Source organism: Barbus barbus, assembly GCF_936440315.1.
Source record: "Barbus barbus genome assembly, chromosome: 1".
In the NCBI taxonomy this organism is placed as follows: Eukaryota; Metazoa; Chordata; class Actinopteri; order Cypriniformes; family Cyprinidae; genus Barbus; species Barbus barbus.
Window position 1 is genome coordinate 16,367,760 of NC_136729.1, and position 25,037 is coordinate 16,392,796.

General features: G+C 42.2%; 1 protein-coding gene across 3 annotated transcripts in view; it reads right to left on the reverse strand.

Annotated features, from left to right (window-relative positions):
- Positions 1–1,688: 1,688 nt before the first annotated feature.
- The window catches only part of LOC306872933 (rhombotin-1), a 40,785-nt gene continuing 17,436 nt past the window's right edge, over positions 1,689–25,037 (reverse strand). Inside the window, exons 2-4 of one of the 3 annotated variants that reach the window (XM_079421869.1) lie at positions 20,806–21,019; positions 5,433–5,558; positions 1,689–2,525 (exon numbers count right to left, since the gene is read on the reverse strand). In XM_079421869.1, the coding sequence (XP_079277995.1) occupies positions 2,420–2,525; positions 5,433–5,558; positions 20,806–21,019 (446 nt within the window). In that variant the 3' untranslated portion in view covers positions 1,689–2,419. The remainder of the gene's footprint in view (positions 2,526–5,432; positions 5,559–20,805; positions 21,020–25,037) is intronic. The other 2 variants (XM_079421868.1, XM_079421870.1) reach the window with 2 other exon arrangements.

The window sequence follows — 25,037 nt, forward strand, 5'->3', positions numbered from 1 at the left end:
CTGCTTTTATCTGCCCAGGGAAATGCACTGTAGCACAGACAAGGCACCTGTAGTTTTAATTACACACATTTCACCTTTAAATCACCAGTAAGTACATGTGCTCACATTGGTGTGTGTGTGTGCCTGTGCGTGTGAGGTAATGCTGCAGCTGGGGATGATACGTGTGTGTGTATGTGGTCTTTTCCCTCATTATTTTTCTAGAAAATGAGCAATCAGGCATCTTGCACAGAGCCCGATTGTCTCCCTCTGTAAATCAATCCAGGAGCTGCAATTAAAAGGTACTCTTATGTGGTGTAATTGCTGTCTCGCTAATCCTTTATTTGCACACCTGCCGGTGAGTCTGAATTTTTAATGAATTTCTAATTAATGCACATTGTACACTTGATTTATTTGTTAGTAAATGATGTCGCTGGTCTGCTTCCCTGCTGGAGCAGTGTTTCCAGAAAGCCTTCCGTCATCCACAATATACATGCGCCACAGTTTGGGTGCAAATGTGCTCATGTATGTCTGGCCTAAAGGTCAAAACCCATATGCTGTCCATGTGTGGTTGTAAACGTCTCACTGATGCAGGTGGGGAGAAACATTAAAAGTTTATGGTGATTTGGCAATTGTTTGGGTGCCTTTATTCCTTGACTTGATGGCCTGTTATATTCACATTTGCTCAGTTTTAGTGCACACCTGTGAAAATGAGCACTTGCTCTGATTACAGAAATTGGGCTCTTTTCGTTTAGTTTTATGTTAGTGTGGGTTTGTATGTTTTTTTTATTTATTTTATATATATATATATATATATATATATATATATATATATATATATATATATATATATATATATATATATATATATATATATATATATATATATATATATATATATATATATATATATATATATATATATATATATATATATATATATATATATATATATAGCAGCATGAAATAAATGAGAATTTATATTATAAAGTCTTGAGGTATTAAGTTCATGTTTGTTATTTTTTAATTACCTTGTGTTCTTTTAAGTCCGAAGTTTTCAAAGCACTCTGGGAAACAAGAAGTTTTCCGCATGAATAGAATTAAAGGCTCCATTTAGCAAAACTATACCGGAGAGTCTGCTTTAAGTATTGGACATCTGTAAATGAAATTTCAATATGCTGTACGACCCCAACTGATACCCTTCCCATTTCTTACCCACAATGAATGAAACTAATTGCTTTAAATGGCAGATCCTCCGTGAAGCAGCTCTCCTGTGGCTCAGAGCTCAAAGAAACAAGAATTACCACCAACAGATGAAAATCAAAAGTAATGGGACAGAAGATTGTCTCACCTCAGTCGCAATCGTTTAATTGCACTTCTTTTGTTCATGAAAGCCATTCGGAAAATGCAGCACTTTTGAGAGAGCAGTTTAACTCTCACAATGCCTCTATGCCACAAAAAGACTGAAAACCCCAAGGTGGTACGACAAATTGCTCTGTATGTTTTTCGTACAAATACCATGCTGTTATTTTTCTCCAGACAACATGAACTCAGGAATTGAATCATCAAAAGTAAGGATAAGAAGTCATTAAGTGAGTGTTTGAATAAACAGGAAAACTGTTGAAGACAAAACTCAGAAGCAGACACTCAGCATGAGCAGACCTCACAGATCTGTTGTGGTACTCAAGTGTTATGACAACAACAACAACTTTGAGTTTTTGAATTCATTTGCTTTATTCGAAATAAGACCGTATTTAATTAATCTGAAAACAACTCGTCTTAGTCCATCAGTAATTAAAATATGCTGTTTCATTATGTCATTCTGTATATAAAATTGTCATTTATTATTTCTTTGTAGTTGTCTGATAAATGTTTTTGAAGCTTTAGCCATTTTAAGAGAGTTCAGTTGCATTTGTTGATACATGGGCCAGCCTCTTCAAACTTTGGCTTTGGGATCAGAAAACAAACTCAACTATGAACATTTAAGAATCTTTTTAATTCACACTGGTAATAAAATTGCATTACAGTTTCATAAAATAAATGTTCCAGTTTATATACAGAAAACAGACTGTACATACCCTCAGAGAAGCATTAGAAGAACAAGAGAAAGAGAAATAGAGCAAGTGTGTGTGAGAGAGAGAAAGAAAGAGTTAGAGACCAAAACAGAAAAACATCACAAAAACCATACAGGCAATACAGTGCTCAGCTAAGCAGGCACAACTGTACATCAAAACGTGTAACTGCTCAGTGTTGGGGACAGGAAGGGCCAAAAAGTTGTACATTTACAATAGAGTCCTCAGGGACCAATAGGGCTTTTACTGTAAAAAGTATTGCAGGCAAGCAGACAGATGCTTTTCTCTCTGAGTGCAGCAGAACATCCATCGCACATAAGCGTGTGTTTGTGTGTGTGGACCGAGAGCTGCCGCTGCTGTCGTTTGATTGGCTATTGAACTTGTGTCTCAAAGCTCCCGTTGAGCTGCCCCTCCTCATAGTCCATCTGACACAGAATCATGTTGTTTTTTAGGAAAAACTTGTCGCCCACACAAAACCTGCAGAAAAAAAAACAAAAAACAAACAGATTAACATACACATTGTATTTAGCCTATTCCCACCAAGTCCACAACAGAGGCAACAACAGCTTCTAAAACAAACTCCTTCACACAGTCTGCATTATTGTACTTCGAGTTATTTTATTTTTTTAATTCTGTATTCTGTGGCTAGGTTGTCTTTTCATTTATAATCTGTATAACAAATTATCATTCCGGTATTTCAGGAAATATTGACAACTTGGCATCAGATTCAATAGTTTTGGTGAATATTTGCTTTTTGTCAGGCTTGAACAGACCTTTACGCTGAAACAGTATGGATAGTTAGACGAAATTCAGAATTGATTTTGATTTAATTGATTTTGAATTGGCTGAACTTCACAAAAAAAGCTAAAGTACAGGAAGAGGAATTTACTGACTTGTCATTCAGATTTTATAATAATAATTTAAGGCGTTTTATTTTAAATATGCTGTTTTTTGCTTTAAAATACAGAAATTCAAAATTGCATGATGGCCTACAGCCCTGATATACACTACACTTTCACATTATGAAAGTGTAAGATATTTTAACAATGCCAAAAGACATAAAAATACATAATAGTAATAATAATGGTGTTTTATATTATATATAATGAAATGCACACAAATCAATTGAAGTTTTTTGCTTTAGGAAATATCATCGTATCAGTGTAAATGAACATGCAGTGTACAGTCTTCATCATCACAGGCATCAGGAATGCTACTGTTTCTATGACGTCTCAAAGTCTCTTGTGATGTGGCAACAAGGTACAGCTTTAACTAAATGTTTTCAAAACCAACAGCATTTTTCAAAGCAGGACAGGATTGGCACCTAATGAAAGCATGCCACCATTTCTTTTCATTGGTAAAAAAACAAAACAAAAAAACTCTGCACCAGTTTCCAAGGAAACCCCACCACTGAGCTTTTTTCCCCCTATGTTGGGGCTCCTTGCCAAAGTATAAATTGTTAGCCTCTAAAAACTTCCCATGAAATTTCACGGCAATTAACATTCCATGTGTGCACTGCATTTGTACATTGACAAGTTTGCATATGAAAGCCTTGACTGTCATATGGACAATAGTGCGCCCATGATGAAAGCATTGCCAATGATGTTTTCTCTTATCAATCATTGCCACGCCAATGTGCTGTGTTGGCAAAGGAATAGAGCGGAGCACTGGAGAACCAGGCTTGTGTACCATCCGTCAGCAGCGAAGTTTCACTCACCAAACTTTATTACACACCTGGTGCTCACCAAATATGCCACTTGACTATTTATTCCTGTTTCTTACCAGATGCTTTATTTTGTTTGATTGCTGCATTTAGACTCTTTAGAGGAGGCCGTAGTCAGTTCTGAAAAACACTTTTTTTTTCCGGCATCAGTTCTAAATTGGAGTTTGAGCTTGTTTGTATTTACTGTAGTATTCAATGGGTTCAGCGTGTGCATGTGGTGGCTTTCGAGAATGACACAAAAGTCTTTTTTAGAAGTGGGTCACACACTAGGGCATTTAAGACACTGTCACACTCCTTTGCTCCCCAGGAATGTTTGGAAGGATGATCCTTGAAATGTTCATTCGTCCGGCTGCTTAATTCCCTCGGCGAGACACATAGCGGTGACATGCTTGGCTTGGTTGTGTTTTGAGTAGGAGCTTTCTGGCTGACTGTGTTCAATAATGCGTTCACATTTTGATCAGGCTTGGTATTGGTCTGCCAACGGTATTGCCACTGAATGCGCTGGCTAATTTCGCTCAACTCAAGCTTATAATCCCACTTCTGGTCACAAATACAAACCAGGACAAAACTCGTAGGTTTGAGATGAAAACGCTGAGTAGAATGGAGGGATGTACTGAATGTTCGACAACTGAAATTATTCGGCCGAAAATAGCAAAAAAAGCTCTTTCGGGTGTTCGGGAATAAGCAAAAAGACAGAATAAATTGTATAGAATAATAAGCGTATTCTGACAGCGCTGCATGAGCTTGTGGCTGCTTGTTAGCCAGGGTTCAAAGTCCAAAGCGGATCTGTAATATTTTCTAAAGTTTCACATAACGTCTGTTCTGCTCAGCAAGGTTGCATTTATTTGTACAGTAAAATACAAACACAGTAATATTGTGACATATTACAATTTTAAGTAACTGTTTTGTAAGTGAATGTATAGTAAAATGTAATTTGTTCCTGTGATCAAAGCTGAATTTTCAGCAGCATTACTCCAGACTTTCACAAATCATTCTAATATGTTGATTTGCTGCTCAAAGTGTTCAGTTTTCTTTTTGTCTTTAGCCAATCACATGCCTGATTCAAGAAGGGGGTCTCAACTTTTATGATGACCCATACTCGGAATTTGTGCTCTGCATTTAACACATCCAAGTGCACACACACAGCAGTGAACACACAGCAGTGAACACACACACACACACCCGGAGCCAAGGAATAAGGAGAGAAATGGCCAAAATATTGTTATTTTACTAACTTTTTAATTTCAAGTTAAATTGTGCTCTGTTGGTATAATGTCTGCTAGAATGTTAAAAAATGTTCAGTGTTAAATATTTATAAATTGTTGTTTTGTAATTGATTTTTTTCTTTGAAAAGCGAAACAGTAAAAAAAAACAACACATTTTACCCATTTAATTTATGCAATGGTGAAACTAATTAGCAAAATACATGGGGGAAAATAAAAACGGTACTCGGCCTTTGGCACAGTGTTTCATTTTGTTTTGGCCAATAATTTGTTTCGTTGCATCCCTAGCAGAAAAGGCTATGGGCCAATTGGAGTGTGTAAAGTCACAATGCTAGAAGTCACTGAGTGATTTTTGTGTGTGCTAATAGGTTCTTCTGCATTTCTATATAGAAAGAAGGACAATCTTGCAGGCTTGTTGCAATCTCTTTCTCTCCTTACCTCTGGTTACAAAGCTGACAGGCAAAACAGTCCAAATGGTAAACATTATCTCTGGCCCTCATCACCATTTCAAAGGCTGGGATCAGTTTACTGCAGGCTGCACAGTTCCCCGTTGTACCAAAGAGCCTGTGAGAGAAAACACAAAAAGCAGATTTACGCACTTATACCTTTCTTAGCCTTTATGAAATCACACAACCAACTGAAAAAAGGAAAGAAAACAATCGAAGAAGTGGGAGGGGGAAAAAAACACATTGGACATCTAATACGATACGTGAATCCAGCTTGGCACACATTAGGTATTTTTTGTTAATGAGGGTACAAACCTAGATGTTAATTCTTAGCTAATGATCTAATTAAAATGATCACATGGTTCTAATCCCCTTCTTCAAAGAGTTTTTGCCTAGCACACTGCAAAAGCAATGAAAACAGGTCTGAGGCGAGCAATTGAACTGCTCAAAGTTTTTTTTTCCCCCTTTCTCTTTTAAATCCGGAGTAACTAATGAGACTTTGCTCAAACCAAAGCCAGTTGGATTTTACACAAGAGGCTAAATACTATAATGTAGTCAAAAGTTCAAAAGATTCCCCTTGCAAAGAATACTGCCTCTATCCTCCGTACCTCTCCTCTCATTCTCCTTATTTCTCTGTGACCTGCTAAAAGCAGAGTGAGATGTAGAGGGAGTGTTGTGAGGTACATAACCTTGGAGAGGTAAGTAGATGCTCGTTGGAGCACGGAAAGGGACACACAACTCACATTTCTGTGCTGTTTGTTTAAGCTTATTAGATGGGACGCAAACCACCAAGGTCACAAACAGAACAAGGCATCGAGGCAGATCGCTTTCCTCCACTACATCCACCGTTGGATTTACATTTTCATTTTCAAAGCCCTTGTTTGTCCTAATTTGGAGATTCAGAGTCGGAGATATAGATATACGTTTGGCAGAACAGGGATGCTATGCACACAGGAAGAGCAAAATGGAGAACAGGAGGACGAAAAGGGGAAAAATAAAGGCAGGATCAGGATGCGGTGGTATGCTAAACACCCCTCTAATGTTGAGGACTCGGTTGGAGAGAAAGGGAAACTGAAAGTTGCGGCGAGTCCATATTAGTCTCTCGACTGCTCACCCTGCGTCACCGCCAGCATCTATCCAGCAGACCCTGCTGTTAATTAGAGCAACAGACCCAAGCGGAGAGGAGTCTTATGGTGGGAGAGGGCATGTTGTTATATCAGATAGGCGAGGTGTTAAAAAGAGCCATTGTTAGATCAGGTTACTGCTCCAGTAAAATGTGTTTATGTGGAACTCTGACACTCTGAGGAGGCCGTGCAACCCCAGCGAGGTGTTGCCTCACAAAAGAGTTCAGCTTATTAAAATAATGGTTCAAGTGTAGCTTTGTTCCAAGGTCAGCGCAGAATCTGTGTGAAACTAACTCATAATTGCACATTCGATTTATACTTTACATTTTGCAGTTAAACTTTAAATTAATGTCTGTTACACATCACACATAGAATTGGATTGGTAATCATAGTAAGTGCATTTACAAACTGCTCAGCTGTCCAGTATGTTGTCAGTATTTATAGTGTATTATATAAAGAACACTATTGTTTTCCTTTTTTTTTTTAAATGTAAGGCTGGGTATTAATGCACATTTCTTCAGTTTTGATTCACAAGCGCTTGAATTTTAATTTGATTCATTTTGGTATATTTTAGTTATACATACAGCAGAAATTCTCACTTGGCTAATGTTATTCAGAGCATTATTTAAACCGCTAACTTGCATTTTTGAACTGTTCGTTTAAAGAACCAGCTTATAAGAATCAAGTTGTTGAATTGGACTACACGAGTCAAGCTGTATGCTTTTGATTCAGTAAAAAGAACTGACTCAGAGTCATGAATTGGACTACACTGATTGAATAGAATTCAATAGACTTTCTTTGCCATTATTTTGCTGTATTTATTGCATCACATTAAATTCAGACTGTGAACAAGATATTTATTTTGCTGTGGTGCTGAATATGACTCATTAAATGATTTGGTTAATTAAAAAATCTATATTTTTACACAGCCCTATCTATTGGTATTTCAGGCTTAGTAAAAATAAATAAATAAATAAATAAAAATCAGCATTTTAACAAAGATCGATCCGTCCAAGAATTATTATTATTTTTTTTCACGAGGGCCTTTGGCAGCATATTAAAGAGACGATGCCAAATCATTTGCCACAGCATTTGACAGGACAACCATTAACAGTAAGAATGCCGGTTTACAGTAGTTGGCTGAGATGCAGCTACCAGTCATTCTTCGATCTGGGAAAGTTCTCAGATGGCGGGCCACATAATCCTAACGTTCGCACACACACGGTCAGAGGCAGAAGGAAGGATTAAAGTGTCTGTCTGAAGGAGCATGTTCTCTAAAAAGGAATCGCGCACAGATTGTGGTTGAACACATTTCAAATGTCATGCCTTAATGCTGGAGCAAGCAACTGGAGTTGGGAGTTCAATGTTGTGTTATCCTGGCTCGCTTCTCAAAAGGTGGTCGGAGTCCCTGGGGATCCTGAACAATTTCTTATGGCTCACGTCCATCATGTTGCACAGAAGAGGGTGTTACAGATCACACCACAAGACCCATTTTCCCTTCTTTTCTAAATCAGGTCACAGAAAGCACAGTGATGGCAGTTTGAGAGGGTTGTTACTGACTTCAGGGACCTCTTGATGGTTTAACAGCAGAGGAGTCTTCTTAAAAGAGAAGGTACTCCTCATACACACACACGCACGCACACACACACACACAGAGAGTGACAGATAACTGGGATTCTGCAAAGAAATCTGCGGTGGTTTAATTGTAGGTTTTTGCGGCACTATGATGGCCCGGCTCAAAATGGAGACTTTACTGGAGGTTAATTTAAGTGGATTAGGAGGTTACAGAAACTCATTTGGAAGGTCACCAGCCAACTTTGAAATACAATGGCTTGGATTTTCAGGCAATATAATTCAAGATAAAGTGAAACCAACCATTTTATCAGCAAGGCAATTTAATGTGTTATTCCAAGAAAAAATGTGCTCAAGAACATCCAGGCATAAAATGTCTATTGTGCAACATTTTTGCTATACCCGTTGTCATTACAAGCTTAACTTTTTAATTGTTTTCTTGATAACAAAGCAGTCTATTCAATAACAGATAATGTGATAAGATTAATGAGCTCTCAACTCAATGTAGCATTCCTTTAATGTTATCATAGCCTCAGCAAACTAAAAGTCCCCTGCGTGCTGATTCCACCGAACAGGAGGGAAAAAATTTACAAGACATTAAAGGAAAAGAGAACAGAGCTTTTCCCTTCATAATCTTGTTTGTGTTTAACTAAACTTTAGTATTAAAGCTGAAAGCCTTTGCTCATTGTTTTCTATGATTCCCTATGGCTCTGTGTAGACAGGTGTTTCTCTTCTGGTGTTTCTTCATAACTCCTCTGAAGGCGACATCAGCTTCCTTCCCTTCAATATCTCTCTGTGATTAGACTTCAGCTGTTCTAGTCCTTTACTTGCGTTCAAAGGGAATTTGGTTCAATACTGTATGTGTCCGTTTGCAAAGTTCTAAATACAGTGGGGTTCAAAAGTGTGAGACTACAATGAAGATCTGGGATGCCACATACACATACATCCACACATATACACACACACACATATATATATTATTATTTATTCTTTTACTATTATTATTTTATTTACTATATATCTAATGTTCTGTCTGTTCTATAAATTATTATAATAATTATGATCATTATTATTATTATTTTGTATTATATTACAAATTGAATATAAACATGAGCCGCGTCAGACTGGTCGTGGCAGCGGTGTTGCAACAATATATAGTGATATTCTCAATGTTACTCAGAAAACAGGATATAGGAGGTTTAACGATTTCAAAATACTTCTGCTTAATGTTACACTGTTAGATATGCAAAAGAAATCTCTCCTATCTCTTGCTCTGGCTACTGTGTATAGACCGCCAGGGCCATATACAGATTTCCTAAAAGAATTTGCAGATTTCCTCTCAGATCTATTGGTTAATGTTGATAAAGTGCTAATTGTCGGAGATTTTAACATTCACGTTGATAATACAAATGATGCATTAGGACTTGCGTTTACTGACCTAATAAACTCTTTTGGAGTCAAGCAAAACGTCACCGGGCCCACTCATCGTTTTAGTCATACGCTAGATTTAATTATATCGTATGGAATTGATCTTGACGATATAGATATCGTACCTCAAAGTGATGATGTTACTGATCATTTCCTTGTATCGTGCATGCTGCGTATTACTGATATTAATTATATGGCTCCGCGTTATCGTCCGGGCAGAACTATTGTTCCAGCCACCAAAGACAGATTCACGAATAACCTGCCTGATTTATCTCAACTGCTCTGTGTACCCATAAATACGCATGAACTAGATGAAATGACTAGCAACATGGGCACCATCTTCTCTAATACATTAGAAGCTGTTGCTCCCCTCAAATTGAAAAAGGTTAGAGAAAAACTTACTTCGCCATGGTACAACAGTTATACCCATTCTCTCAAGAAATAAACTCGTAATCTTGAGCGCAAATGGAGAAAAACTAACTTGTAAGTTTTTAGAATTGCGTGGAAAAACAGTATGTCCATCTATAGACAGGCTCTAAAAGCTGCCAGGGCAGAGCATATCCGCAAACTCATAGATAACCAAAACAATCCAAGGTTCTTATTTAGCACAGTGGCTAGATTAACAAATAAACAGACGCCACCCGATCTAAATATTCCCTCACAGTTTAATAGTAATGACTTTAAAGTAACTTCTTTACTGATAAAATAGATAACATCAGAAATACAATAACAAATGTATATTCTACTGTTTAGTATTTCAGCTTCATTCATCGCTGTCAGACCTCTGTTGTGTGTCTTGTTTCCACGTGCTCCCTGTGTTTTCATGCCCATATTTGGTTTGTTTCCTGTCCTCGTTTCTGTCATTAGTAGTTTATCCTTGTCCAGCCGTGTTCGTTAATTTACCTGTGTATTTATAGTCCTGTCTGTGCAGTGTTATTTCGTCTGGTCTACTCGTTACTCCCCGGTGTTTGATGGCTGCCTTGCCTTGTCCTGCCCTGTCTTCATCAGTAATGTTATTTGAGTTTACCTCCTCGTATGCGTGTTCCTTGTTCCTCCCTCGTGTGTACACCGTGACAGAAGACCAGACCAATACAGTAAACGTCGTCCCTTCACTTCATTTTGTCCAGTTTTCTAGTGTTTTTTTTGTTCCTGTGTTTTGCCCGCCGTTCGCGGGACTCACGCTGCAGTCTGTGGGGAAAGCACACCCACCGTCCGCGGCTCACCCTAGCCCGCTGGAGCGCCGCTGACTCAATGCCCGCCGGAGCGCCGCTGACTCAATGCCCGCCGTTCGCGGGAGATCACGCCGCCGTTCGCGGCTCTCCGAACCCCCGCCGTTCACAGGAGATCACGCCGCTGTCCGCGGCCCCTCTAGTTCGCTGTTTCGCGGGGAAGGCCAACCCGCCGTCTGCGGTCACTCGGCCCGTCAGTCCGGCTGCTGCCGTTATTTTCATGCCAGCCGGCTGCAGCTGTAATTGACCAGACAGTGACCGAGGTCTTTTTAACTTTTTTTCCCAGTATATTTGGTCCCGGACACCCTGATACCCCCGAGCTGCCCCAGGGGATTTTTTTTTGGGGGGGGGTAGAAGGGTTCCGGCTGGAGTGGCCGGGCCGAGGAACGAGGCCACGGCCATGAAGACCACCTGCCATGGCCTCCTGAGCTCCCTGCTCCACCTCGGCCTTTGGCTGTCTGTCAGAGCGCCCACCCCCCCTCCCTGATGGAACTGTTTAGGCTCGGGACGAGCCTTTCGGGAGGGGGGAGTTATGTCAGACCTCTGTTGTGTGGGTCTTGTGTTTCCACGTGCTCCCTGTGTTTTCATGCCCATATTTGGTTTGTTTCCTGTCCTCGTTTCATGTCATTAGTAGTTTATCCTTGTCCAGCGGTGTTCGTTAATTTACCTGTGTATTTATAGTCCTGTCTGTGCAGTGTTATTTCGTCTGGTCTACTCGTTACTCCCCGGTGTCTGTTGTCTGACCAATAATTTCCTCCTATTAAATTCAGATAAGACAGAGATATTACTTATTGGACCAAAAAACAGTACACAATCTCTTGGATTACAATTTGCAACTAGACGGATGCACTGTTACGTCCTCTAAAGTCAAAAATCTGGGTGTTATATTAGACAGCAACTTGTCCTTTGAAAATCATATTTCCCATGTTACAAAAACAGCATTCTTCCATCTTAGAAACATTGCCAAGCTTCAAAACATGCTACCTGTTTCTGATGCAGAAAAGCTAGTTCATGCATTCATGACCTCTAGACTGGACAATTGTAATGCACTTGCTAGGTGGTTGTCCTGCATCTTCAATAAACAAGCTACAGATAGTCCAAAATGCAGCGGCTAGAGTTCTTACCAGGTCAAGAAAATATGATCATATTACCCCAATTTTACAGTCTCTGCACTATTAAGTTCTGTGTCATTTACAAAATATTATTACTTGCCTATAAAGGCCCTAAATTGTTTAGCTCCTGCGTACCTAATTTGTCTTCTACCACGCTACAATCCAACCCGCTCCCTAAGGTCGCAAAACTCTGGACTTTTGGTAGTACCTAGGATAGCAAAGTCCACTAAAGGAGGTAGAGCTTTTTCACATTTGGCTCCCAAAATCTGGAATAGCCTTCCTGATAACGTTCGGTCTTCAGATACACTTTCTCTGTTTAAATCTAGATTAAAGACATCTCTTTAGCAAAGCATTCACATAGTGCATTTTATAATCTTGTACTGCAGTTATATCCGATCAAATGTACATTATTATTATTCTTTAGCTTGGGTTGAACAAATCATTTTTGCTTAGTTGGAACAGCAGCTACGCTAATTATGTCTCTATTTGTTTCTCTGTTTCTGCCACGGGATTAACATCCCATGGGTAACTAGGAATTACAGAAGCATCAGTCTGTATCCAACCCTTAAATGATCTGAGATGACCGAACACCTGAGAAAAGATGATGCCAACCCCTCAGAGGACCTCCGAGGATGCCTGTCAAGTTCTGCGTGTTTTCTGACTGACCACAGCTCTGCCTAAACTTGAAAACGGCTTAATCTCTGATGGACGCAAAGGACAACTCAAATCTGTTCACTTTTCTATGTTTTATTTTCTTAAAGATGGTTTGATAGATTGGGATGGAACAGAATAGGTTGATAACCTTTAAGATACACAAACAAAAGACATGAATTAGTTACAAATAAATCTCAATAACACTTTCTCAAAGTAATAAATAAATGTTACTGAATCCTCAAAACAAACAAAGTCATGTAGATTAACGTAGGATCTCTAATAGTTCATTAAAATACCAATCCCACAATCCTTATATAATAATTAACAATACACATGCTTAGAGTAACGTTACTTCCAAGTTTGACGTTTACGTAATAAAGTCTTAAACTATTTAACTTAAATTAAACATTACAGCCAAGCAAAAGTCATATAGAAGCATGACCTCAACACATTCAATCACATTCTGTCCTACCAGTTGCGTCTTTGGATGATCAGGAGCTGTGGTCATAGTATTTCTTCAGGAACGGGTGAGAGGGCCAACTGAGCTCTTACCAAACATTTCAATGCCATGCACTCCCTGTGGGTGTGCAGGTAAATATGGTCCCAAGAGCACTTCCTGAGAAGTTGGTTCCACCAACTCCGTTGGTTGCCCCCTGCAGGTTGGGAGTGCTCTGAGTGTTCTGGGTGAATCTAGGCTGGAGTGCTCAGTACAACTTATAACCATGAATTGACACAACAATGTCAAAGCTCAGACAACATACAGAATTACCAAATTTTGCCATAAATTAAATATATTAAAAGGTCCCATGGCATGAAAATTTCACTGAGTTTTTTTAACATTAATATGAGTTCCCTTAGCCTGACTATGGTCCCCCAGTGGCTAGAAATGGCGATGGGTGTAAACCGAGCCCTGGGTATCCTGCTTCGCCTTTGAGAAAATGAAAGCTCAGATGGCCCAATCTGGAATCTTCCCTTTATGTCGTCATACGGGGAAAGGTTACCTCCCCTTTCTCTGCTTTGCCCGCCCATGAGAAAATGAGCTACAACCGTGCGAGGAGAGCGCAATACAAACGAGCGAAGCATTGTTTTTTGGTACTTCAGATCGGTTCTACTCTATGAACGGTCACATACTGTAATACAACTGAATGCCCAATAAAGCGGTTCACATTTACATATTTTCTGTTGTCATACAAGTATAATTAGTAAACACGACCAATTAATAATACATGTTAACCCTGAATCACTCACACTTTACTCCTTAAATCCTGATTTATAAATCGCAACATCGTCTGATAAAATCAATATACATCTAACTTACACTAAAAAGCGACTATATGCAGTGGTTTTGGCTACATTACTGTTTTGCGTCTGAGTAATAAACTATGCGCATATTAACAGACAAATTATGTTGATATTTAAAAGTCCAAACAGTCAGTAAGCGACAAGTGCTTGTAAATGTTGTTTTGTAAATGATTTATTGATGAGTCTGCTGCTTTAAGGCAAACTGAAAGCGCTGCTTCTCTGCCGCTCGCTGCTCAGAACAGACGCCGAGAGAGGCGACTGCGCTGGGAGAGTCAGACCTCGCGCTCGTGGGGCAGTACTGGAGACATCTTCCAACTGAATCATAGCTAAGGTTTTTTATTGGTTTTTTTTAAAGTCGCTAGGTTTGTTAGTATGTACCCGTTATGGGAAAAAAGCCACCAAAAGGGTCTGAAGGGAACAAGACTTCAGATACAGTACTAGGGACCACTTAGGCCTATATAAAAGCATCCAAAAATCAGCATGTCATGGTACCTTTAAGGTTCTGCAATATATAAATATATTGTGGAAACTTAATTTCGTGAAGAGCTGCTTTGCAACGATTTGTATCGTAAAAAGCGCTATACAAATAAACTTTAACTTGATCTTGAAATAAACTTGAACTTGAATATGTATAAAATGTAATAATAACAATTATAATTGCCGTTTACTATGCATCTGTTTTTTTCCATTTATCTGTTTTATATAATAATAATAATAATTTTACTTTATTATTAAACATCTAGGGGGGAAAGGGGGAAGTGGTGTGTGACCAAGTATGGTGACCCATACTCGGAATTTGTGCTCTGCATTTATCCCATCCAAGTGTACACACAGTAGTGAACATACACCCGGAGCAGTGGGCAGCCAATGTTGCGGTGCCCGGGGAGCAGTTGGGGTGATCAAGGGTCTTGATCAAGGGTCTGCCCCATGACCAGAGAGTGAATCTAATATCAGAATCAGAATGAGATTTATTGGCCAAGTATGTTTACACATACAAGGAATTTGTTGTAGTGACAGAAGCTCCACAGTGCAACAGAAAGACAGTAACAGGACAGGACACAGGTAATAAAACAAAATAACAAGAAATAACCAATAACCAATGTACAAAGCAGCAAAAAAAAAAAAAAATATATATATATATATATAATATATAATATAGGCGACTATGTATGTACAGGTCAAGTATGTGCAAATTAGAAATGAGAAAAATAAAAATAAAATAAGTGAGTGTGGTGAATGGATAATGAATTAGTTGTGTTCTCCACGTTTATTTATTGAGTGTTCATGAGATGTATTGACTGAGGGAAGAAACTGTTCCTGTGTCTGGTCGTTCTGGTGCTCAGAGCTCTGTAGCGTCGACCAGACGGTAACAGTTCAAAGAGGTTGTGTGCTGGATGTGAGGGGTCCAGAGTGATTTTGCCAGCCCTTTTGCTCACTCTGGATAAGTACAGTTCTTGGAGAGTGGGGAGGGTTGTACCAATGATTCGCTCAGCAGTTCGGACTACCCTCCGTAGTCTTCTGAGGTCAGATTTGGTAGCTGAGCTGAACCAGACAGTTATTGAGGTGCAGAGGATGGATTCAATGATGGCAGAGTAGAACTGTTTCAGTAAGTCCTGTGGCAGGTTGAACTTCCTCAGCTGGCGAAGAAAGTACAACCTCTGCTGGGCCTTCCTGACAATGGAGTCAATGCGACTATCCCACTTCAGGTCCTGAGAGATGGTGGTGCCCAGGAATCTGAATGACTCCACTGCAGTCACAGTGCTGTTCAAGATGGTGAGTGGGGGGAGAGCAGGGGGGTTTCTCCTGAAGTCCACGATCATCTCCACAGTTTTGAGCGTGTTAAGCTCCAGGTTGTTGAGACTGCACCAGACAGCCAGCTCCTTAACCTCCTGTCTGTAAGCAGACTCGTCACCGTCCTGGATGAGGCCGATCAGTGTGGTGTTGTCTGCGAACTTCAGGAGCTTGACAGAGGGGTCTTTAGATGTGCAGTCGTTGGTGTAGAGGGAGAAGAGCAGTGGGGAGAGAACGCAGCCCTGAGGAGCTCCAGTGCTGATGGTTCGAGTGCTGGATGTGAATTTGCCAAGCTTTACTAACTGCTGTCTGTCTGTCAGGAAGCTGTTGATCCACTGGCAGACGGAGGTGGGGACGGAGAGTTTATTTTGAAGGGTTTCCGGGATAATGGTGTTAAAAGCAGAGCTGAAGTCCACAAACAGGATCCTCACATAAGTCCCTGGTCTGTCCAGATGCTGCAGGATGAAGTGCAGTCCCATGTTGACTGCATCATCCACAGACCTGTTTGCTCTGTAGGCAAACTGCAGGGGGTCCAGTAAGGGTCCAGTGATGTCCTTCAGATGAGCCAGAACCAGTCTTTCGAATGATTTCATGGCTACAGACGTTAGGGCCACAGGTCTGTAATCATTAAGTCCAGTAATTTTGTGTTTCTTTGGGACGGGGATGATGGTGGAGCGTTTGAAGCATGAGGGGACTTCACACAGCTCCAGTGATCTATTGAAGATCTGTGTGAAGATGGGGGCCAGCTGATCAGCACAGATTTTTAGGCAGGCTGGTGACACACCATCTGGATCAGGTGCTTTCCTTCTTTTGTTCTTCCTGAAGACCTGGCACACATCATCTTCGCTGATTTGAATTGTAGGTGTGGGGGAGAGAGGGGTTGCTGGAGGTGTGAATGGTTGTGTGGAGGGGTGTTCTGGGCGGGTGTGGGGTGATCGTTCAAAACGACAAAATAACTCGTTTAAGTCGTCTGCCAGGTGTTGATTCTCCAGAGTGCTGGGGGGTGGTGTTTTGTAGCTGGTGATGTCCTTCAATCCTAACCACACTGAAGCAGGATCACTGGAAGAGAATGTGTTCCTGAGCTTGTCAGAATAATTCCTCTCTGCCACTCTGATCTCCTTTTCCAGTGTGTATTTGGCCTGTTTGTACAAGACTTTATCCCCCTTTCTGTGAGCATCTTCTTTGGCCTGACGGAGCTGTCTGAGTTTGGCAGTGAACCATGGTTTGTCATTGTTGTGGAATAGATGAGTCCTGGTAGGAATGCACATGTCCTCACAGAAACTGATATAAGATGTTACAGTCTCTGTGAGCTCGTCCAGATCATTTGCAGCAGCTTCAAAAACAGTCCAATCAGTCAGGTCGAAACAGGCTTGTAAATCCCGCTCTGTTTCGTTAGTCCATCTTTTAACAGATCTTAATACAGGCTTTGCAGACTTAAGTTTCTGCCTGTAGGATGGAATAAGATGAACCAAACAGTGATCAGAGAGTCCTAAAGCTGCTCGTGGAACAGAGTGATATGCGTCCTTTATTGTTGTGTAACAGTGATCCAATATATTACTGTCTCTGGTGGGACATGTGATGTGCTGTCTGTATTTTGGCAGTTCACGGGAGAGATTTGCTTTATTAAAGTCCCCGAGAATGATTAAAACAGAGTCCGGGTGTTGTTGCTCACTCTCTGTGATCAGATCAGCGAGTTTCTGTAAAGCTGTGCTCACGTGCGCTTGCGGTGGAATGTAGACACTCACGAGAATGAACGAGCAGAACTCCCGCGGCGAATAGAACGGCTTGTAGTTAATGAAGAGCGTTTCTAGATCTGAGCAGCACATCTTCTTTAACACAGTTGCATCTGTACACCACCTCTCATTGATGTAAAAGCATGTCCCGCCTCCGCGCGATTTCCCCGTTGATTCTGTGTCCCGATCTGCTCTGATCAGCTGGTAATTAGGCAGATGAATCGCGCTGTCCGGTATGTCGCCATTCAATCAGGTTTCCGTGAAACACAGAGCAGCAGAGTTAGAAAAGTCCTTGTTTGTCCGGGAGAGCAGAAGGAGTTCGTCCGTTTTGTTGGGTAGAGAGCGGAGATTCGACAAATGGATGCTAGGTAACGCCGTTCTAAATCCGCGCTGACAAAGTTTCACGAGCGCACCGGCTCACTTTCCCCGTCTGCGCCTCCTGTAGCGTTTGACCAGAGCTACGGCTCCACCAACTACAATATCCAGCAAAACGTCTGAAAAATCAAAAACCGGTAGAAGATTTTGTGGTGTGTTCTGCCGAATGTTCAGCAGATCATCCCTGGTAAAACTGATCTTATTTGAAAAACAAAAAACAGGAAAAACAATACGAACACTGAGGAGCAACGCACAATAGCTGCCATCAGCGGCGCCATTTTGTCTCGTTGTCTCGTAATATGTATAGAATACAAATAAACACACAGAATACACAAATATATCAGACTTTTTTGGAGCCCACGGTCATGTTTTATAGACAGGGTTCACTGTATTGTGTGTGCAGACATAGTAGCTGACATTGGGATTGTGTTTCCACTTAAATTATATGATTGATGTCTTTTCTTCCTCATAGGGATAGCTGTGCTTGCTCAGTAGACTATTTTAACATCAAAATGCACCGAATGATTGCTGAGACTTATCTCTGCCCTTTAATCATACTCACATGCTGGCTAGTAATGGATGTGCCATCATTAGAAGGAGGTGTAATCTACTTTATATTTCAATTAAAAGCACCCTTCTTTGATTAGTAAATGACTGATGTGTCCCCCCGTAATATAATGCAATGGTTCAGATAAAAAATTCAGGTCAGGGGTGAATGCAGTCAAAAACAGAGGCACTCTCACTCTCTGGTCATGAGGTCAAAGGATTCTTGACCCCAGCAAAAAAGATTAATCCTTTTTTGTGTGCAGTAATGAAAGTGTATTGCCTGAATGGAGCTTATAAATCCTGCTAAACTTATCTATTAAGGAAACGGTCAACTGTAATAACTCAAGCTAGTTTGTGCAGTGGTGGGGCTGTGCGTGTTTTCGTAGGGTGGGGGTTCATTATGGCTCTACGTTACTCCTGAAGGACAAAACGCAGAAGGAGCGCAGCTCATAATTAATGTGCGCATGGCAGGGCTCCAAAAACCCAGTCGAAAATAAAAGAAATGCGTTTGATCTGCCCGCCTGTCTTTAATGAAGTGCCTCCCTGTATGGGAGGCTAATTCTGGGTGAGATTTCAGCTTCATTACTGAAGGCAAGCGGGCTGATTCTCCAGCGGTGCGCTGGAGGTGAAGTTTAGGTGGGACGCCCTGCGTGGAGTCTCAATCACTCGCGTTTAAAGCAAACGCACTGATGCTTCCTCGCTCTGTCTGCATGGAGAGGGATACTTCTTAATTTGTTCCTTAATAGAATTCATATCCAGCATCTCCAGGCATTAAGCAGCACACATTTGTCACAGGCTGAAGAGCAGATGAGTGGGCTAGATTTCATTAGGACATCAGAGCCAGTACAGCGGCAACAGGAAGCTCGTTTTTGTGCCGTTTCTCCCTCCGCCTTTCTCCGCTTTCATTCTCTAGCAAACAAAAAACTTAATTGCCAAGCATTTGGGGCTTATTTATTTATTTTTTCCTCATTAATTTGATCATTACCACACATGCCTCGGTGTACCTAGGGACCTTGTGAGGTCGATTGGATGTGCAAATTGAGTAGTGGCCAGTGTTATTTTTACTTTTTTTTTATTAATTGTTTTGTGACAAAAATATCAGATAAATTTAAGCAATATTTTATCTTGTCATGTTCATTACATGACAAAAACATTACATTTTATTTCCAGTATATTAATTTATTTCAAACTGTAATTTGCGAGAAAATCTGAGTTCCTGAAATAACGTTATATTTCCTTCAGTATTCCTACATTGTTTAGAATTTTTACAAAATATGAGTTACATGCTAGCTAGAGTTTCTAAGTTAGGTCAAGTTAATTTGTATATTTGTGCCATTTTGTGCATATCTGATTAATCTCATATGTATATTATGTGTTTTGGGCAAGTTAATTAACTTAAAACAAAGCGCTTCAGTTTGCTCTGTTCATCTTCAGCTCAAGTAGCTCAATCCACAACATTATTCCTTCTAGATTTTGTTTCAAAAAATATTGTTAGTGAATTGTTTATCTATGTTTGTTGTTTTTCATATCTCTTAACTGAAACCCATTTTATTTTCATGATGCACATATTAACAAACAGTAATAACTCAAGTGTCACATCGTTCCAAACCTGTATGACTTTCATATTGTCCATACAGTGAAAGTCAGTGTGGTCAAATGCTGTTTTGACCCTGTTGACCTTCAAATTGCAATTTTTTTGTGTTCCACAAAAGAAAATCAGTCAAACCTGTTTGTGAACTACGTGAGGATAAGTAACGATGACAGGATTTTTACTTTTGGGTGAACTGTTCCTTTAACACGGTTAATGTCGACAATGCTGAACTGCATGTCTTACTGAGAAGGGCCCTACCAGTGGGGGCTCTTTGGGGAGAGCAGCTTGGGGATAAATGACTGGATCTGGTTGGGAGACCCCAGGGACTGGGATTTAACGCCCAGGAAATAATCATGTTTAATTTAGAAAGCAGATGGCTCAGAGATAGGAGGCAAACAGATCCTTAGACCTGCAGTTCTGCCACTCAGCTGCCTGGGGTGAGCTGAAAGCCCATAGACGCACTCATACACAACAGTTTATCGCTCAACTTAGAAAATGGGCGACACGTCACATTCATGTAAACATACAAAACCTTACCCAGCTAAACATAAACAATCGCTACAAGATGCCACTCCAAGCTGTTTGCTCACTTTCACAACTGGGACTTAATTGGAACGCTCAGAGTCTGGGTTGGTTCACTGCGATGAGGAAAGAACAAGCACTTAATCTTCTGTAACAGCCTCAAAGAAAACATCATTTACAAGCTTAAAAAAAAATAAAAATCTTCTAACCCCACAAATTAGCAGATAAACGCAACAGGAGAGAGAGAGGACAGGGCGAGGAATGAGACAGGCAAGGTGGCAATCGTCGGCTGTTAGATGAGGGTGTACTTTTCTGAATGTCATGCAGCCTGAGGTGTAACAAGCCCTTTCTGCTTTGGCAGCACTTTGACTGCAGCGTGTTCTTACCTCAGGTAGTCCCTGCGACAGAGGATGAGATTGGCTTTGGTGTAGAGGGTGGAGCCCACCTCCCCCAAGCGGCAGTCGCAGCAGGCACATTTCAGGCAGTCTTCGTGCCAGTATTTGTCCAGGGCCTTGAGCAGGTAGCGGTCTTTAATCTTACGATTGCAGCCGGCGCATCCCTTCTGTTTTCCTTTGGGCTGGACGGAGAGCATCGGCACACCTGTGGCGATAGAGAGACAAACACAGAGAGCGTTGTGATTTACTGCCTGGCTAAACCGGTGACTTTTCATGTTCCACGCTCTTTGATAAGGGTGGCGACACAGCCGAAGCTCAGGCCGCTGTTTCATATGCATTAGCCACAGACGCTCTTCTGCACAGATAGGTGTGCAGGTCACTTTGGACTCCTTTCATCCGTTGCTGCCCCCCCTCAAAAGAACAGATGTGATTTTTGGTGAGTGACACCCGTTTAATGGAGGCTTGAATGCATCTCTATGTTGGGATGCCCCAGGACCATCTCGGTTTAGATAGCTGACAGAGGTATTTATGTTGTTTGGAAGATTAGCCATGGCCCTATTTCATCAGTATGAGAACTGTTGGCCATGCTAAAAGCCTCCCGTGGGCTTTGTTTGGTACAGATCAACATTAACCTTTTAGAACACTGTTGACCGCAAGAAGGCTGCTCTCAGCTTCCAGTGAGATACGGTATGGCCTAAGTGCCTTCCAAACACGCACACACACACACACACACACTAAAGCTTGATCTCCTTTTACACTCGCGCTCGCTGCATCGCGACCAGAGAAGAGTAACCAAACCGGCTAAATCGCTGCGTTGTCATGTAGCCTCCCCCCTTTAAGCATGCCTTTTAGCCTCCTAAAGGACAAATAAAGTCCATTTAATAACTGCACTAAACACTAATAGTCTATCTGCGGTCTGACATTTGTGTGTGGACTAAAAGCCGCCCCCGGGCCAGAGCTGGTAACACTGGCACTCGGCACCCCTCTGCCAGCACTAACAGGTCTGCCACAGCTGAAAGCGCAGGACAACAGCTCTTAAGACACTCTCCCACACTGAGCTATTGATCCGTCTAATAGAACGCGCAGCTAAACCGGCACTCTCCCTCTCTCTATGCCTCTCTTTTGCTCTCTGCTTTCAAAACACATTTCTCTCAGAAAGCCTTGTGTGATGCCCCCTTTGACCCCCCCCGCCCCGCCAATCGGCAGCGTATAGGGCTCCGGATGGACAAACCATTAAAAGCCCCCCAGTCCTGGATGGAGACAGACCCATCTGGACAGAGGGCTTTTTATTTAAGCATTAGCCTTTTTACAGTTTTACAGTATGGAGAGAAAAAAAAAAAAAAAATTGTGTAAAAACATTCTCTGTAGAGATCTAAAGAATTGGTGTTATTCAAAAAAAAAGGTACTGATTTTAGGTATTTGAGAGGAATTAAATGTGATAGTCAGCACAAAATTTAAAATCTGTCATCGTTTACTGGCTTGGCTTTCATGTCATTCCAAGCCTGTATGATTATGTTCCTCTTCAGGAACTCAAGTTGCGTCGAAGCGCTATGGGAACGACTTCAGCGTGACCGCGCTCTGAATCACATGTGTAATCTGTCCAATGGATGGGCGAGACGTCACGGGCGGGTGACCTAATTGGCCAGGAAGCATAAAAGCACGTCCGGTGGAACCGGCGTCAGCTTTTTGTCATTCAGCAACCGCTACTCTGTCTGTCGATCTGTGTTGTGGGTCTTATTTAGTGTTGTTTGTCCCTACACAATCACTTGAAATAAGCTCCACAATGTCTAAAAGTGCAGAAAAAACTAAGCACTTGGGCGAGAGCAGATCGCATTACAGGCTGTATGTTCCTCCCTACAAACGTCACGTCACTTCTGGGGATACACAGTCCGTGTGAGGTCTGCTTGAGAGTAGAGCACGCAGAGTCAGCTCTCGAGGGTGCTTTGTAAAAATGTTTGTCACTGCGTATGCTTGCTCTCAGAAGGCTCTCTTTGAGGAGTGAGCTTTCACTAGCGTTCCTCGTGGTGCCGGCCCCTCTTCCGCCAAGGCGGAGCGGCAGCTGCGCTCGTGGTAAACGCAGTTGGATCAGGTGGAAGGAATGAAGACAGGCGAGCCCTTATCTTCTTCCTTTCCCATCAGATCTAGTGCCCGCTCTCTGGGATCGGAAGCCCGCCCTGCGTTTTCTTCCCCCCCAGAGAGAGGGCTCGACGCTCCGCCTGTCTTCCGAGGAGGAGGTAGATGTAAAGAACGTCGACGAGAAAGTTGCAGTGTTTGCACAAGCATATTATGCATGCCGACATTATAGCAGTGTAAAAAATGCATAGAAACGGAGTTCGTGCTGTCACCTCTAAAGAAAAGGGGCTGATTGTGCGAGTGAGATCGTGGGGATCGCAACATGGATCTAGCGGACGGGTTTGAGACGAGTTCGCCCTATCTCCACCTGCATTCCCCAGTGCTCTCGCTCGGTGTTGGAAGCCCGCAGTGCGGTTCTTGCCCCTTTGAGTGAGAGCTGCTGTTGTAGCGTCAACGTGTGCATTACATCATTCTCATTCACTCTATGAATCCTTTTCATATCAGACTGTTTACTTGTCTGATTGTTTTTCTGCATTTAATTTTGAGGAATTAAATGATCCATTTCATCTAACTGGGAGAAGTTATGTGTATGTATGTATGTGTATATATATATGTATATGTATATATATGTATATTACACATTTACAGTGTGGATCTGCAGACCGTCATTCTCGCTGGAAAGTCTTCAGCTAAAACGTCCTGCTGCCTATGGCCCAGGACTTCTGAGGGCCGGCCCCTCTGGGGAAGAGCGGCGTACACCGCATTACACACTGCCGTCTTTCCTCAGTGCCCTCAGGAGATTGGTCTGCTAACCCTGCCAGTGTTCCAGGGCTCAGTTGTCTCCAGTGAGCGTTTCAATCAAATTACTTTCACCCGGAAACGTAGTGGAATTGAGAGGCTTGCCGTCCTTCGGGGGTCTTTAGAGCAGCTACAGCGGCCATCCCCTGCCGGTCTTCCGCTTCAGGGCACAGAGCTAGCAGCTCTAAGCACACCAGAGGCCAGTCTCGAGAGCCTGGTTCCCTTAGTAGACTATTTGGCAGCGTGGAAACTACTGCCAAATGTGTCTCAATGGGTCCTGCGCACTGTAGAGAAAGGTTATCGCATTCAGTTCGGTGCCCCGCTGCCGCCATTCAACAGGGTGATTCCCACACTCGTGGGTCTCGATCAGGCTCTGGTCATGGAACGGGAACACTCTCTTGGGGAAGGAGGCCATCGAGGTGGTCCCTCCTCACGAAAGAGAGTCCGGGTTCTATAGCCAGTACTTCCTTGTACTTCCTTGCATGACTGAGCGGTTCAGCTGACGCAGATCTAAAATGGGACGCAACCCTCCATCCTTCTTTAGAACTGCGTCAGCTGAACCGCTCAGTCATGCAACTGAAGTTCAAGATGCTGACACTCAAACAGGTCATGTCTCAGATCAGGTCCGAGGACTGGTTTGTCACGATCGATCTAAAGGATGCATACTTCAAGGTCTCCATCCTTCCCACTCACAGGAAGTTCCTGAGGTTTGCTGTCGGCGGCAAAGCATACCAATATCGGGTTCTTCCCTTCGGCCTTGCACTCTCACCCCGCACTTTTAAGAAGTGTGTGAATGCTGCTCTGGCTCCTCTGCGACTCCAGGGCATTCGCATACTTGCATGAGACCTCAGTGGTGTACTGTGGTGGCTCAGAACCAAGGGGTTCTCCCCAAGGGGAAACCCACTTCGCATGATCAAGGTCACGCGGTGATGCCTATGTGCCTTAGACATGTGGAGACGTTCTTGTCTCAGGGCCCGGTGCTGGGAGCTCCTTGTCGCCACGTAATGTTAGCGACAGACGCATCCCTCACCGGTTGGGGAGTGGTCATCCTGGCCACCCTGTCTACATTCACCCCGAGATGGTGAAGCAGATATGGAGAGTTTTGGAGGCTCAGGTGGACCTCTTTGCGACTCAGGAGACATCTCAATGTCCCCTCTGGTTCTCTCTGACTCCTCCAGCTCCTCTGGTACAGATTTGGCCGAGGCTTCGTCTGTACGCTTTTTCCCCTGATCGCTCTGCTCCTGGGAGTTCTGGCGAGAGTGCGCCGGGATGGGGTCCGTCTGCTACTAGTAGCCCCTTTCTGGCCGGGACGAGTATGGTTCTCAGACCTGATTTCTCTCCTCGACGGCGCT